Raw genomic sequence first — 17,620 nt, 5'->3', positions numbered from 1 at the left:
ATTAGACATTACAAAACAATGAGGATGAGAGAAATTATTCAACAAATAGGGATGAGCAATAGGGTAGTAATATGGGGTAAACCTATTCTATCCTTATCTTAAATACAGAAAAAAAATTTCAGATGAATTATGCATTAAAATACTTAGGGAAAAATATATAAAATGTTAACAATGGCAATTTCCTGCCTCGGTTCAGTTGAAGCAGTTCAGTTGAAGCAGTTCAGTTGACAACTGACAGAAAAGTGAGTGCAAGGTCTCTTTAAGAAAAATTTTCCTGACTTTTTAATGATTGCCATTCTAACTGGTATGAGATGGTATCTCACTGTGGTTTTGATTTGCATTTCTCTGATGGCCAGTGATGAGGAGCATTTTTTCATGTGTTTTTTGGCTGCATAAATGTCTTCTTTAAAGTATAATAATAATAAAAGAAAAGAAAAATTTTCAAAGAAATGTACAAAATGGGACTCAGTACTCAGATCCCTCAGCCAGATCAAAGCTATCACAAGTGTCAGATGTGGAGGAGGGTGAGTTTGAAAAAAGATTTCTTTAGAGAGCAGTTGCTCACCTGAGTGGGCATCTGCATATTGAGCAGCAAGAGTAAGGGGTAAAGAGGCTTCTCTTCTTTACCTCAAGCCTAATAGGGTAAGTTCCTCAAAATATTATTTAGAGAACCTAACTGAACTCTAAGTTGATGTGACAATGAATTGGTATCTGGCTTCCTTCTTGAACACATAGAAATCTTGAAAAATGAGGAGCTACCACAGCAAGGCCAAAAGAAAGTTGCTGCTGAGCTGAGAAGTAATTGTCTTCCTTTCTAACAGTGGGCCTGAGGTGCAAAGATCCTGACGACTTGTTGGGAAGCCTGCGCTGTGACCCTGCCTATGAGGGCTTCCATCTGAGAGTGAGAGTCTGTGTAGGATGGTCCATCAGAAAAAAAAATAGAAGCTGAGAGAAGACTTAGAGGGCATAGAGAAAGGGCACTGTGTATTGCCCGCATTGTAGGAGTTCCAGCCTGATGGACCATAGAGAAATTTCAGAAGAGTCTTAGAAAACTGCTCTCCAGAGACTGAGTTTTAAACACCTGTCAGGGAGTGGCAGAGCCAACCACAGTCAGTAATTAGTTACCATCCAGGAGCTCTAGGGTCCCATTGCCTTACCTCTCCTTCCTTAAGGGCAGTAAGACAAAAATAAAGGCATCAAGATTATTCAATGTATTGGTTATAATATAATAAAATTAAACTACAAAAACCTGGGGGTGGTGGGGAGAAGTTCCTAATTTTAGAGGCATTCAAATAAATAGAAAGAGGCCAATGAATTTTTACTATACAGAATTTGTAATTGTATATATTTAAACAAAAACTAACACACATTGCAAAGAAAAAGATAAGTGGCTGAAACAGTATTTGCAGCAGTTATGGTAGAAAAGGGGTAAATAATTGTATTATATAAATAGGCTCCACTTGATGAATAAACAAAGAATAGAAACAGTTCTCAAAATAGGGAATAAAACTAGTGAAAAAGCACCACTGGGCCGGGTGCAGTGGCTCATGCCTGTAATCCCAGCACTTTGGGAGGTCGAGGTGGGCAGATCACAAGGTCAAGAGATCGAGACCATCCTGACCAACACGGTGAAACCCTGTCTTTACTAAAAATACAAAAATTAGCTGGGCATGGTGCATGCGCCTGTAGTCCCAGCTACTCAGGAGGCTGAGGCAGAAGAATCGCTTGAACCTGGGAGGCGGAGGTTCCAGTGAGCTGAGATCACACCATTGCACTCCAGCCTGGTGACAGAGTGAAACTCTATCTCAAAAAAAAGTACCACTAATAAGCAACATGGCAAATGAAAATATCAGGCATATTTTTCTTATTAAACTCATAAGGTTATTTAAAATGAAAATACTGATGCTACTAGCAGTGTACACAAAGACACTAATGTGTACACTGCTAGTAGCATCAGTATTTTCACTTCCAAAGTGAAAATTAGTAGTATCTATAAAATAGAATTTATCAATATAAATCAATAGATTTAAAATGCTTATATAATTTGACCCAATAGTCACAATTCTGTTAATCTTTCCTAAGAAGATAATACATCTGGAAAAAGCTACATATTGTAGAACAGCAAAAAATTGGAAATCAAATTTTCAACAAAAAGGGAAAAATTCGGGAAACTGTGGAACATTTATTAAACACTAAGAATGAAGACTATGAAAAAAATGCAAAATTACCATGTATATCATGGTCAAAACTATGTTTTTAAGAGTTTTATTGAGGTCTAAATTGCATTACTATGTTCTTAGACAAAAAAATATGTGGGGAGGGGGGCCTGGAAATAAAACAACAAAATATTGTGGTGGGACAGTAGCTAATTTTAGCATTTTTCTCTTTTTCTCAAAGTATATCTGTATGACTTTCATAATGAAAAAATTGTAAACTTGGAAAAATCATCTTGGATGCAAAAGACATTACAAATAGTAAATGAAATAAATATACTAACTGTACATTTTTGTTTGGGGGTATGAATTATTTTATATTAGTTTCCTCCAAACATAACATGTACCATGTTAGGCCAGGACGAAAAGTAGAATGTGCAAAATTTTAAAGGAGATGATTTTTTTAAAGGCTATACAAACATGAGTTAGGACAAGAGATGAACAATTATATCCTGCTATACAAAAGGTTGATGAGGTACTTTAAATTACCTTAGTTTTAGCTACTACTTTTAATTAATTTTTACATTCACAGATCTGAATTTATCAGGAACTACTTTCCACCTTATAAATCATAACTCAAAAAATACATATGCGAGTCATCAAGGGCTTGCATATATTCACTGAAGTTTGAGAAATTAAGGTTATTAGCTCAGGGATCAAAGTCTAATGTGCTATTTTGAATCTTCAGTGTTTTGAAAACAGGAAGATATCTTTGCAGTAAGACATCCACCGGTTATATATGCTCTTCTCAAAGTAGGAGGATTTGCTTACCTTGTGTCACTGCTGCACCACCTTCCACTGCACTATTTCTGATCTACTTTTAAGGGTTACCATAGCTGGGTGAAGCTGACAACCCACAGGGTAACATAATCTCATCTCTTGTCACAATCTTACATTTTCTGTCATAGGATTATCTAAACATATCACTGGTACAGCTTATCTCTGATCATAGTTCTGAATGTCTCTCAAATTACTCATGCAGCACTTTACATCTAGAAGTATTTTTTTTTTTTTTTTTTTCTGAAACGGAGTCTCGCTCTGTCACCCAGGCTAGAGTGCAGTGGTGCGATCTCGGCTCACTGCAAGCTCTGCCTCCAGGGTTCATGTCATTCTCCTGCCTCAGCCTCCTGAGTAGCTGGGACTACAGGTGCCCGCCAGCATCTAGAAGTATCTTTAACAACACAAACTACTGGTTTGCATCATGATAAAATCAGCCTTTTAGCTATCATTACAAGTCTACTTTAGACTTACTTTTTAAGTAAGTCTACTTTTAATGATATTAATAATTCCTAGCACTTTAAATCCTCTCACATAAAAATAGAAGACCACTTTTTCAGCCTTTGTGAGCTTTGAAATAAATATGTACCTTAAGAAGATGATGACCTTGGGTATCTGAAAATATCATACTTGAGTATGAGTCTATATTTACCTGCATCTTCAGGGTTTCTTATTTCAAACTCTAATAAATATTCTTGTTTTTCTTCTATATCTTGTAGAATGGCACTGAGGGTCTGATGCTGTCAGATAAAAATATTTGAAACTTCATTATAAAGGGGTAGATATGCTCTCTGATATGCCATTGACAAACACAGAGTAAATAAAATACTAAAGAAAGTGTTCCTAAAAATGCTCATTCCTCTTTATGCTCAAAATGTACTCATACATTGTATAAGCTTAACTGTATAAATGTTGCAGATTTGAACAAAAACAAACAAATATATTTTGAATTATGTAGTAGATCTCCTGGAAAATAGAATGTAAAAGTAGCAATCATAAGAAATCAATTTCTTACTGACTTCTGTTGAAACTATAGGTGTAGGCGAAAAATAAATCACATAATATTGAAAGTGCATATATATAACAAGTTCACTTTAAGGTCTTATGACTTTCATTGCACACTATTAAAATCTTATACATAATTTTAGAAATACAAAACACTATGCTCTCAAAAATTCACAAAGCGGACTTAATACCACTCCTACATGCCCTTGTCAGTACTAATCTTCCTGCCTGGAATGCTTTCAATTCACTCTGCCCTGATCCTCCTCTTTCCCTATGAGAGAGAGAATTGTGGAGTGGGCTCTAGAACCAGACTTTCAGGGTGTAAATCCTAGCTTCACCTCTTCCTATCTTGGTGACTCCAGCAAGTTACTTACCCTCTCTGTGCCTGAATTGTATAACACATTAAAATGCTACAGACAATGTCAGCACAAAGTAAGAATCCACTAAATAGTGAATATTATAATCATATAAAACCCATCTCATACAGGAAACTTCTGACTTATCCAATCTATGCTGATTTCCTTTTTCTCAGAGTTAAGAAATTCGGTGCTATGTAATTTAACACTAACATAATAATATCTTATACATTATATTTCCTCATCAGGACAATGAGATCTTGTAGACAGAAGCATGCCTTTTATATTTGTATATGTTTCAACATTGTGGGTTCATAGCTATTGCTCCATTAATGATGACTGATGGATTGACTCATATTACCTATGCTTTAATATACTCTCCATACACATTCATTTCTAAAACATGTAGGTCCTCAAAGCCTTCTGAAGTATGTTGCCCTGAAATTTTACTTTGGTGCCCACAAAAGATATTTTAAAAGCACATAATAAAATAATCTAATTATTTGGTAAAGCAATCTTACTGCTGTCATTTATTAAATGCATCAAAGTGAAATTATAAAATACAAATATAAAAAACAAGCAAAAATAAAAACAACACTAAGGTTTACCGCTTTACACAGTGAATGATTTATGGTTATAAAAGCAAACAAAAGTCCAGAATTTGTGCCCAGGCTAAGCTCTATCCACAGATTAGGATAAAGAAAACATCTTTTGGCACCAACTTTCCTTTCTGCTTTGCTCATATTGTAGATGTGCTCAGTCTTGGACACTATGAGCCAAGACTTATCCAAAACAAAGTTTCATTGAGGATGCTACCTTGGTTAAGATTTTGTGTCCAGTAAAGCTTTGTGTTTTTGTCCAACTAAGAATTTCAATCAATATGTATATCTTATTAAGTAACTGCTATGTTTTTTTTTTTCAAAAGCTACCTTTACATGATGAGTTTCGCAGCAAAGTTTATTACTATAAACCATATGGGATCGAGGGCAGCTAAACCAGGCTGCTTAATCCCCTTCTCTGTCTGGATTCCAGAATCTTTTCTACATCCTGTATCTCCTAGACACTTATGGAAGTGAGTGAAGACACATTTATGACAGTGGCAATGTCTATGGACAAGAAGTATCCAAAGAACTCTAACTAGGTATAAAGGATAGCAGCTACTCCATAGTTCTGTATTCAAAGCAGATAATTGAGAGTTAACCACACAGCATAACTTCCAGCCCATTCTGTTCACTATCTTATCTCTTATAATAAAAAATTTCAATCTTTGTATCATTAAAATGGAAAGTACTGCCATTAGCCAATAACTAACTGGCTGGCTCAAAGAATGGCATTTTCTAAGATGAACAAAGTAATTTTAACTTCACTCACCACAGAAAGGCTTTTGCTTGATCTTTCTTGGTGTGAAAGGGAAGATGAGTCAATAGTTTTGCCATCATCACAAAAACTCTGCTTATGTCTTTTAGACCGGACAGCAGGAATTTTTTCTTTAAAAAGTAAAATTAGAAAATATAATAAGAATGTGCAAAAATATAGTTTCATTTTTCAGTTTTAATGTGATGGGGATGAGGAGGATAAGTCAAGTCTACAACTATTATAATATTTTAATCAGCACTCATCATCATCATTAATTGGCTACTTATGGCTAGCATTTACTGAGCACTTGTCATGTGCTGGGTGCCAAAAACTTTCCATAAATCATCTTATTTAATCTTCATATGAACCTGTGAAGTGGGTAGTTTATTATATCAATTTTACAGAAGAGGAAAGTGAGGCTTAAGGGGTTCAAGAAGTTGCCCAATGTCACACAGCTAGAACTGAAACCAGATCTTATCTGATTCCAAAGTCCATGCTCTTAACCAATATGACTTGATTAATTGCCTCTGTAAAGTTCTCTTGGACCTTACTCCCATTCTGGAGTCCCTTTCTCTATATTATCATTGTACCCTATATTCTTCATCCTTTGGGGTACCTGATCAAGGAAACAAGAAACAGTAGATATGTGGGAATATATCTATCACTTTATAATAGATCTATCAACAACTCCAAATGCAAGACTTCCCTGATAAGCTGAGCTAATCTAAATCACGGGAACTTTCAGGTATAGCTGTGAAGAGGGACAGTGAAATGGCTGGGCCTCTAAGAAAGACCCTGACCCTATGGACTTACTATATGGAAGCAGGCAATGAAAAGAGGAACTTTCTATCACTCTTGACTTTGACCTATCCATGATCTAGCCCACTGGTGAAATATAACACAATGAATATCCTTAGCTCTGACCAATTATATCAGTAATTCTTCCTTGGAAATCAACAGTTGGTAAGGATGTTGGTAGGCTAGGGGAGAAGTGTGTGACACAATTGCTCTCCCCAGCATTCTCCCTCATGGGGAGAATAACATTCCTGAGTATCTTCTTCTATGAGTCAAGGTTTGAGCATGAGGGAAAAGGAAGAACAATTCCCTCTCCTCAATACTTAATAAAATATAAAGTATTGCTAAAATGGTTCATAAAATTTTGCCTGATTGTACATTCCCCTGAAATATTCTTTTCATTGTAATATATATTATGCATATACAAGTAGATTTCCTTTAACAAATTAATATGCTAGAATACTAGATTCTTTAAAAGTTGGCATGAATCCAATTGATGTATGAATCATTACAAATTTTGAAGTAATGGAATCTTACTTGCAAAAATTTCAGTATAATGTCACCCTTTTCCAGCTCTACTACAACTAAACTGATCTGCCTGGCTTCAATTACATCTCTAACTCAAACCCAATGTTAGGGACATTAATGTTTGCTTGATGAGTGCTATAGGTTTCATTTCAACATGTAACTCCAATCCAGTAGGATCATATGATCTATAAATTAAACCAAATTTTAAATGCCAATTTCTAAAAATAAATAATGGCTTTTGAAGAGTTTAATAAACATAGGACACATCTATCCAAGTTATGAAACAATTTACACAACAAATCAGAAGATTTTCCTAAGCAGAGATATATCTCTATATAAAATAGCAGCAATATTGATATACATACCATTGACTATAGCATCACTCTCATCTCTATTAACAGTCTCAATAGCACCATAAGATCTTAGTAATTCTTTCATTTTTTCATCATCTGCTTCATCCAAAGCACTCTTCTGTTTTTGATCTTTTTGATTAGGGTTTGCTCCATTTTGTAGTAGAATCTCAGCTGCCTACAAAGTATTTTTTCAAAGTTATCTCTACAGACACCAAAGATGAATAATTTCTGTTTTCATCACAAACACCACTGCCAAGCATTAAAAGCTATCAAAAGAACGTTTTCAAACTAAGGTCAAGAAAATTTTTTATTAAAATTGATGCGGCAATTGCAAACTAATCCAATTTGAACTGATCAGTCCTCACAAGAGAACCAAACACAAAGACATGAAAGTACAATATGCTGCCTTCATTGCAGTAAGAAGTAGGCATAGGGAGGTTCAGTTCTAGATCAGTACTGCCCAGTAGAATTTTCTGTGATAATAAAATGTTCTGGCCGGGCGCAGTGGCTCACGCTTGTAATCCCAGCACTTTGGGAGGCCAAGGCGGGCGGATCACGAGATCAGGAGATCGAGACCATGGTGAAACCCCGTCTCTACTAAAAATACAAAAAATTAGCCGGGCGTGGTGGCAGGCGCCTGTAGTCCCAGCTACTCGGAGAGGCTGAGGCAGGAGAATGGCGTGAACCTGGGAGGCAGAGGTTGCAGTGAGCCGAGATCGTGCCACTGCACTCCAGCCTAGGGGACAGAGCGAGACTCCGTCTCAAAAAAAAAAAAAAAAAAAAAAAAATGTTCTATATCTGCTCTGTCCAATAAGGTAACCACTAGTCACACGTGGCTTTTGAGCATTTGAAATGTGGCTAATGTGACTGAAGAAATCAATTTTTTATTTAACTAATTTAAATTTAAATAGCAAAAGTACCTAGTAGCTACCATATTGGGCAGCACAGATCTAGATGTTGTGCAGATTAAGCCATTTGCATCTTAATGTGGAATTTCTGAAACCCAGAAGGATTTAATCTATCTCTCTAACACAGCCTCTTGTCTTTCCCCAAGCTGCTGGAGGATAGGGTAGAAAAGTGGGCTAAGAGTTGCTTCAGGGCTATATTACAAAAAACATTATAAATTGTGATTAGACATAGTTGAATAACATTCTATTTGGACAATATTTTATGTACTCTACTTGTTCAGGACGTTTTATGAACTAGCCTAGAAACCTAATACCCATTTTAATATTCTCCATACAGAAATAAGTGTCCTAAATAGCAAACTTAAAAAAAAATAATTTCAACTTCTATTTTAGATTCAAATGATATATGTGCAGGTTTACTACATGGGTATATTGCATGATGCTGAGGTTTGGGGTATGAATCATCCCATCACCCAGGTAGTAAGCATAGTACTCAACAGTGAGTTTTTCAGCTCTTGCCCTCCTCCCTCTCTCTCCCATCTCATAGTCTCAGTATCTACTGTTCACATCTTTATGATGATGTGTACCCAATGTTTAGCTTGTGCTTATAAGTGAGAACATGTGGAATTTGATTTTTCTGTTCCTGCATTAATTCACTCAGAATAATGGCCTCCAGCTGCATCCATGTTGCTGCAAAGGACATGATTTTGTTTTTGTTTATGGCTGCATAGTATTCCATGGTATATGTGTACCACATCTTATTTATCCAATTCACCAATGATGGTCACCTTGGGTGATTTAATGTCTTTGCTATTGTGAATAGTGCTGCAATTAACACACAAGTGTATGTGTCTTTTTGGTAGAACAATTTGTTTTCCTTTGGGTACATACCCAGTAATGGAATTGCTAGGTTGAATGGTAGTCCCAAGTTCTCTGAGAAATCTCCAAACTGTTTTCCACAGTAGTTGAACTAATTTACATTCTTACCAACAGTGTATAAGTATTCTCTTTTCTTCACAACCTTACCAGCATCTGTTATTTTCTGATCTTTAAATAATAGCCATTTTGACTGGTGTGAGATGATATCTCATTCTGGCTTTGATTTGTACTTCTCTGATGACTAGTGATACTGAACATTTTTTTCATATGTTTGTTGGCCACTTGTACACTAAATGACAAACTTCACAGAATATTAAAGATAGAGGGAAACTTAGAAACCCCATCATTTTCGCTAAAAGGAAACTAAGGTCAAAGAGGATGTGATATTTTGGGAGAAAAAAATATCTAATACAAATAAGGTTGCTCTGAGTAACTCTTAAATTGTGTGTTAAAAATAAATTTATAATTGACCAAAGCAAAGAATGGTTACTAACCAGATTATGGTATAAGTCAGCCAGGAACAGTGGTTTATGCCTGTAATCCCAGCACTTTGGGAGGCTGAGGAAGGAAATTGCTTGAGCCCAGGAGTTCGAGACCAGCCTGTGCAACACAGTGAGACCTCTTCTCTATAAAAAAGTAAAAAATTAGCTGGGTGTGGTGGCACACACTTCTAGTCTCAGCTACTTGAGAGGTTGAGGCTGGAGGATCACTTGACCCTGGGAGGTTGAGGCTTCAGTGAGCTGTGATAGTGCCACTGTACCTTGTCTCAAAAAAAAAAATTATAAGTCAATTAGTGAAAAACAATGATCCCACTTGCAAGAGGCAAGCAAGTAACTTACCACTGAAAAACTTTCTAGTTAGGAAAAAATGGTCAGGATTTTGTTAAAATGGAGACATACTATATGCCAGTGGATAAAGTATGTTTTTAATCTTTCTGCTTATGTCCAAGGATAAAGAGGCAGATAAATTTAGGAGCAAATGGGCCAGTAGAAATTATTAAGGATAACCTCTTAGTTTTTCTACTAGTCTAGAGGTAGCATAGCATAAAGAAAAAACTGAACCAAATCACAAAGACGCAGAAGAAAAAAAATGAAGAAACAAAGAATCCATAAAACAACTAGTGATAACAACATGATGGGAAGAAAACCTCATGTATCAATATTAACCTTGAACATAAGTGAATTGAATGCTCCACTTAAAAAATATAGATAGGCAGAATGGATTTTTAAAATGAACCAACTATATGCTGCCTGCAAGAAACTCACTTTACTGGTAAAGACACATAGACAAAAGATAAAGGGTGCAGTGGCTCACGCCTGTAATCCCAGCACTTTGGGAGACCGAGACCGGTGGATCATGAGGTCAGGAGTTTGAGACCAGCTTGACCAACATGGTAAAACCCCGTCTCTACTAAAAATACAAAAATTAGCTGAGTGTGGTGGCATGCGCCTGTAATCCCAGCTACTCAGGAGGCTGATGCAGGAGAATCACTTGAACTCGGGAGGCAGAGGTTGCAGTGAGCTGAGATTGCGTCACTACACTCCAGCCTGGTGACAGAGTGAGACTCTGTATCAAAAAAAAAAAAAAAAGATAAAGGGGTGGAAAATGATATCTAATGATAAAGGGTAATATCAATTCAACAAAAGGATATAATAATATTAAATACATATGTACTCAACACTGGAGCACCCAGATTCATAAAACAAATGTTACTAAACCTAAAGAAAGATACAGATAGCAATACAGTAATACTGTGGCACTTGAACACCCCAGTCACAGCACTAGACAGATCACTGAGACAGAAAATCAAGAAAGAAACACAGGAGTTAAATTGAACTTTAGACCAAATGGACCTAACAGACACTTACAGAACATTCTAGCCAACATCGCAGAATGTACATTCTTCTCATCAGCACATGAAACATTCTCCCAAATAGACCATATGTTAGGCCACAAAACTAGCCTCAATAAAAATTGAAAAAAATTGAAATCACATCAAGTATTTTCTCAGAACACAAGGGAATAAAACTAGAAATCAATATCAAGAGGAATTCTCAAAACTATACAAATACATGAAATTAAACAACACACTCCTAGATAATTTTTGGTTCAATGACAAAATTAAGAAAGAATTAAAATAATTTTTGAAACAAATGAAAATGGAGTCAGAATATACCAAAACCTCTGGGATATAGCCAAAACAGTGCTAAGAGGGAGATTTATAGCATCAAATGCCTATATCAAAAGAATAGAAAGATTACAAATTAACACCCTAACATCATACCTCAAGGAACTAGAAAAACAAGAAAAAACCAAACCCAAAGCTAGCAGAAGAAAAGAAATAACAAAGATTAGAGTAGAACTAAATGATATGGAGACCAAACCAAACAAAACAAAACAAAAACAAAGGATCACTGAATTGAAAAGTCAGTTCTTTGAAAAGATAAACAAGTTGATAAATTGCTATCTAGACTAACCAAGAAGAAAGAATATCTAAATAAACATAATGAGAAATGAAGAAGACATTGTAACTGATAGCACAGAGATACAAAAGATCATCAGACTCTACCATATACTCACAAACTAGGATACCTAGAGGAAATGGATAAATTCCTGGAAACATAAAACCTCGAAAGACTGAACCATGAAGAACTAGATATCCTGAACAGACCACTAAAAAAAATCCTCCCAACAAAAAAAAAGCCTAGGTCAGGATGAACTCACAGTAAATTCTATCAAACATACAAAAAAGAACTGGTACCAATTTTACTGAAACTGTTCCAAAAAAAACTGAGCAGGAGAGAATCCTCCCTAGCTCATGCCATGAAGCCAGTATCACCCTGACACCAAAGTCTGACAAGAACACAAACAAACAAACAAAAACTACAGACCAATATCCCTGATGAAGATAGATGCAAAAATCCTCAACAAAATACTAGCAAACTGAATCCACCAGCACATCAAAAAGATATCACACCATGACCAAATGGGTTGTATTCCAGGGATGCAAGGATGGCTCAACATATACAAACCAATAAATGTGATTTATTACATAAACACAATTAAAGACAAAAATTACATAATCATTTCAATAGATGTGGAAAAAGCATTTGATAAAATTGAACATCCTCTCATGATAAAAACTCTCAACAAACTAGGCATTGTAGAAAAAAAAACCTCAAAATAATAAAGGCCATATGCAACAAACTTATGGCCAATATCATATTGAATTGGGAAACGCTGAAAACAATTCCCCTAAGAACTAGAATAAGACAAGAATGCCCACTTACACCACTCCTGTTCAACTTAGTACTGGAAGTCCTAGCCAGAGCAATCAGGCAAAAGAAAGAAAGAAGAGGCATCCAAGTTGGAAAAGAGGAAGTCAGAAATAATTTATTTCTGTTCACTGACAATATGCTTTTAAACCTAGAAAACCCTAAAGACTCCTCAAAAAATTCTTAGGTTTGATAATTGAATTCAGTAAGCACTAATATTTCAGAATACAAAATCAGTATTCAAAAATGAGTGTCATTTCTATACACCAATAATAATCAAGCTGAAAACCAAATCAAGAAGGCAATCCCATTTACAATAGGTACAAAAAATAAAATAAAATACCTAGGAATATAGTTAACCAAGGAGGTGAAAGAAGGAAAACTACAACACGGATGAAAGAAATTGCAGGTGACATAAACTAATGGAAAAACACTTCATGTTCATGAATCAGAAGAATTAAAATAATTAAAATGAGAATACTTCGAAAACAATATACAGATTCAATGCAATTCCTATCAAAATGCCAGCAACGTTTTTCACAGAATGAGAAAAAAACCATCCTAAAATTCATATGGAACCAAAAAACAGTCTGAATAGCAGAAGCAATCCTAAGCAAATAGAACAAAGCTAGACAGAGCACATTACCTGAATTCAAATTATACTGCAAGGTTATAATAATCAAAAAGCATGGTACTAGCATAAAACAGACACATAGATCAATGTAAAAGAATAAAATAATAGAGAACCCAAAAATAAAGCCACATATCTATAGCTAACTGATCTTTGACAATGCTGACAAGAACATACACTGGGAAAAAGATATCTTTTTCAATAAATAGTGTTGGGAAAATTGGACTGCCACATGTAGAAGAATGTCTCTAATTATATAAAAAAATCAAATATAGACAAATCAAAGACTTAAATTTGTGATCTGAAACTATAAAAATTCTATAACAAAACCTAGGGAAAACTCTTCTTGACATTTGTCTAGGCAAAGAATTCATAAGACCTTGAAACCATAAGCAACGAAAACAAAAACAGACATATGAAACTATATTAAACTAAAAAGCTTCTGCATGGCAAAGGAAATAATAAAAAAAGTGAGCAGACAACCTGCAGATTGGGGGAAAATATTTGCAAACTATGAATCCAACAAGGACTAATATCCAGAATTTACAAGGAACTCAAACAACTCAACAACAATAACAAAACAACAAATAGCCCCATTAAAAAAACTGGCAAAGGACATGAATAGACATTTCTTAAAAGAAGACCCACGAATGACCAACAAGCATATGAAAAAATGCTCAACATCATTAATCATCAGAGAAACGTTAAAGCCACAATGAAATATCATCTTATGCCAATAGAATGCCTATTATTAAAAAGACAAAAAACAACAGATGTTGATGAGTATGTGGAGAAAAGGGAATGCTTATACACTGTTGGTGGGAATGCAAATTAGTACAACCTCTATGGAAAACAGTATGTAGATTTCCCAAAGAACTAAAAGTAGAACTGCCATCGAATCCAGCAATCTCACTAGTGGATATATACCTACAGGAAAAGTAATCATCATATTAAAAAGATACTTGTACTCAAATGTTCACTATAACACTATTCACAATAGCAAAGACATGGAGTCAACCTTAGTGCCCACCAGTGGATGACTGGATAAATAAAATGTGGTAAATAACACACACACACACGTGCACGTGCACGTGCGCGCACACACACACACACACACACACAAAATGGAATACTATTCAGCCATAAAAAAGAATGGGATCATGTCTTCTGCAGCAACATGGATGGAACTGGAGGCCATCCATGTTGTTAAGTGAAAACAATTCAGGAACAAGTCAAATACTGGATGTTCTCACTTATAAGTAAGAGCCAAATAATGTGTACACATGGACAGAGTGTGGAATAATAGTCACTGGAGACTCAGAAGGGTAGGGGGTGGGAGGGGGTTGAGGGATGAGAAATTAATTAATGAGTGCAATGTACACTATTTGAGTGATGGTCACACTAAAAGCCCAGAATTTATCCCTGCTCAATATATCCATTTAACAAAACTGCACTTGCACCCTTTAAATTTATACAAATATATTAAAAAAGAAAAATATCCTTGTTTTAAAGCCAAGCACAAAACTCACTCCTGGTACTTACTAGCTACATCCTTGGCCAAGTTACTTATCATCTCTAACTTCATTTTTATTATCTATGAGAATTAAATAGTGAGCCTTTGTAAAATGTCTGGCACATAGTAGTCACCTAATAAAACTATCTCCATAATACCCTGCTTTCTTTTAGAGAGTGAAAAGACAGCAGATAATGGCATGTGAAAAAGTATTCTGCAAAGACTTTTGAGAAAATCTGCATTTGTACACCTTAGCGAAGTCTGAGTAAAGGTATGAAAAGATAAAATATTTTATTTTTCTATTTATTTAGATTTTATTAAGATTTTATTTATCTGTTTTTAAAAGATGGGGTCAGAAGCTACCTCAATCCAGTAGTTTCTAAGCCTGATTGATCAGTAAGATCACTTGTTGAATTCTTTTAAAACACAGATTCCCGAGACCATCCCGAGATTAATTTAGCAAACTGGAGATGTAGGCCTTAATCTGCAGAAATTTATTTCAAACATTATATGGAGGAGACAGAAAGTGAATGTCAGAGAAGTAAACTTCTAGAGTCTTAAAAACATATGCTGTATTAATAATGACTGTTCTGCCAATGTGTTAAGATGAGGCCTTCTCTAGGCCTCGACTTTAATATACAAAAAAAGATTCACTTAATGTATTAATTTGGAGAACACAGAGAACTCAGCTCAGAGAGAATGGGACCCTGAATAGTGTTTTTCAGTAACAGTCATCCACAGGAAAAGTCTAAACAGCAACAGGGTAACAAGGCACTAAACAGGAAAAGCTAAAGCTAAAGTTGGGAGGGAGCTCCAGGTAACACGATGGAGTGGGCCTGAGGGCCAAAGAGATTGGCAAAGATTATGTGACCAAGAAATAGGCCTTTTACCTGCTAAAAAAAAAATCAGCCTTAGTGAAGTGATCACGACTACCATGATGACTTAGAGACATTCTACCATCACAAAAAATCCTTTCTGCCCCTCTGCAGTCAATCACTTACCAAGACTCTTTGGTCTCTGGGAACCAATGATCTGCCTCTATTGCTTTACATTTTGCTTTTTGTAGAATTTCATATGAATGAGCTCAGAATGCAGTTTTTGTGTCTGGTCTCTTTGACTTAGCATGATGATTTTGAGATTCACTCATATTGTTGTGTATATCAACAGTTTGTTTCTCACCTGTAATCTCAGCACTTTGGGAGGCCAAGGCGGGTGGATCACCTGAGGTCAGGAGTTCGAGACCAGCCTGGCCAACATGCTGAAACCCCGTCTCTACTAAAAATACAAAAATTAGCTGGGCATGGTGGTGCATGCCTGTAATCCCAGCTACTTGGGAGGCTGAAGCAGGAGAATTGCTTGAACCCGGGAGGCACAGGTTGCAGTGACCAGAGAACATGACACTGCACCCCAATATGGGTGACAAAACAAGACTCCATCTCAAAAAAAAAAAGTTTGTTCCTTTTAACAACTTATTCATTTACCAGCTGATAGACATTTGGGGTCCCTTCCAGTTAGAGGCTATTATGAATAAAGCTGCTATCCACATTCTAGTACAAGTCTTTGTGTGGACAAAAAGCTTTCATTTTTCTTAGGTAAATAAACACCAAGGGGTGGTCCAATACTTTGTAAATATGTAATATGTTTCAGGTAATAAAAATTGCCAAATTGTTTTTCCAAGTGTACCATTTGGCATGAAAGGGGTAGAAAATCTATTTAATGAAATAATAGCTGAAAAGTTCCCAAGTCTGGCAAAAGATTTAGACATCCAGACACAGGAAGCTCAGCAATCCCCAAATAGAGACAAGTTTTAATTTTACATATGATGAAAATTAAGGGTTCATTTAAAAAAATGGAAATCCAAGGATTTCAATTCCATTTGCTGAAAGAGTATACTTTCTCTACTGAATTGCCTTTGCACCACTGTTAAAAATCAACTAATTGGGAGGCTGAGGTGGGCAGATCAACTGAGGTCAGGAGTTCGAGACCAGCCTGGCCAAAATGATGAAACCCCATCTCTACTAAAACTACAAAAAAATTAGTTGGGTGTGGTGGTGTGTGCCTGTGGTCCCAGCTACTCAGGAGGCTGAGGCAGGAGAATCACCTGAACCCAGGAGGCAGAGGTTGCAGGAGGCAGAGATTGCGCCACTGTACTCCAGCCTGGGTGGCAAAGTGAGACTCCATCTCAAAAAAAAAAAAAAAAAAAAATCAACTGAACACATATATGAGGGTCTATTTCTCAATGCTTTTATTTTGTTCAATTGTTCTATAAGTAAAACTCAGTGCTCCTGAACTGGAGATGATTTTTGTCCCCTAGGATAAATTCAGGAATGTCTAGAGACATTTTTTGGTTGTCACAACTAGAGGATATGGGTGCTTCTGGCATCTAGTGAGTAGAGGTCAGAGAAGCTATGAGACATCCTATAAGTACAGGACAGCACTCTTTAAGAAAGAAATATCCAGCCCCAAATGTCATTTATGTCAAGGTTCAGAAATCCTAATCTAACTTATGCTAGTAACATACTGTCTTGATTACTATAGCTATGGAATACATATCTACACACTATAGGTAATATAAATCCTCCAATATTATTCTTTTTCAAATTTGTATCAGCTATTTTAAGCTATTTTGATTTCCATATCAATTTTAGAATCAGCCTAACAATTGCTACAAAAATTCCTGTTAAGACTATTGTATTTGTACTGAATCTATAGATCAATTTGGGTGGAAATGACATATGAAAAATACTGAGTCTTCTAAGCCATGAACACAATATATCACTTCATTTATTTAGGTCTTCTTTAATTACTCTCAGCAATGTTTTGAGGTATCCAGTGTAAGGGTGTAAAGGTCTTGGACATATTTTGTAACATTTATCCCCAATTATTTAATATTTTGATATAATGATAAATGGTATTTTTAAATTTTCAACTTCCAATTGTTCATTGCTGGTATAGACAAATACAATTGAGTCCTTGTTAGATTCACTTATTAATTCTAGTAAATTATTTTATCATGTCATATGAAATAGCA

At 35.7% G+C, this 17,620-nt stretch overlaps 1 protein-coding gene across 11 annotated transcripts in view; it reads right to left on the bottom strand.

Annotated features, from left to right (window-relative positions):
• The window catches only part of ANKRD31 (ankyrin repeat domain 31), a 259,562-nt gene that overhangs the window by 42,055 nt on the left and 199,887 nt on the right, over positions 1-17,620 (bottom strand). For all 11 annotated transcript variants that reach the window (XM_063623128.1, XM_063623127.1, XM_063623130.1 and 8 more), the window contains 3 exons: positions 7,396-7,558; positions 5,723-5,838; positions 3,643-3,730 (listed from right to left, as the gene is read on the bottom strand). In XM_063623128.1, the coding sequence (XP_063479198.1) occupies positions 3,643-3,730; positions 5,723-5,838; positions 7,396-7,558 (367 nt within the window). The remainder of the gene's footprint in view (positions 1-3,642; positions 3,731-5,722; positions 5,839-7,395; positions 7,559-17,620) is intronic.

This window comes from Symphalangus syndactylus, chromosome 18 (assembly GCF_028878055.3).
Source record: "Symphalangus syndactylus isolate Jambi chromosome 18, NHGRI_mSymSyn1-v2.1_pri, whole genome shotgun sequence".
Taxonomy (NCBI): Eukaryota; Metazoa; Chordata; class Mammalia; order Primates; family Hylobatidae; genus Symphalangus; species Symphalangus syndactylus.
Note: the sequence above shows the minus strand (reverse complement) of the source record. Positions and strands in the feature narration are given on the sequence as shown.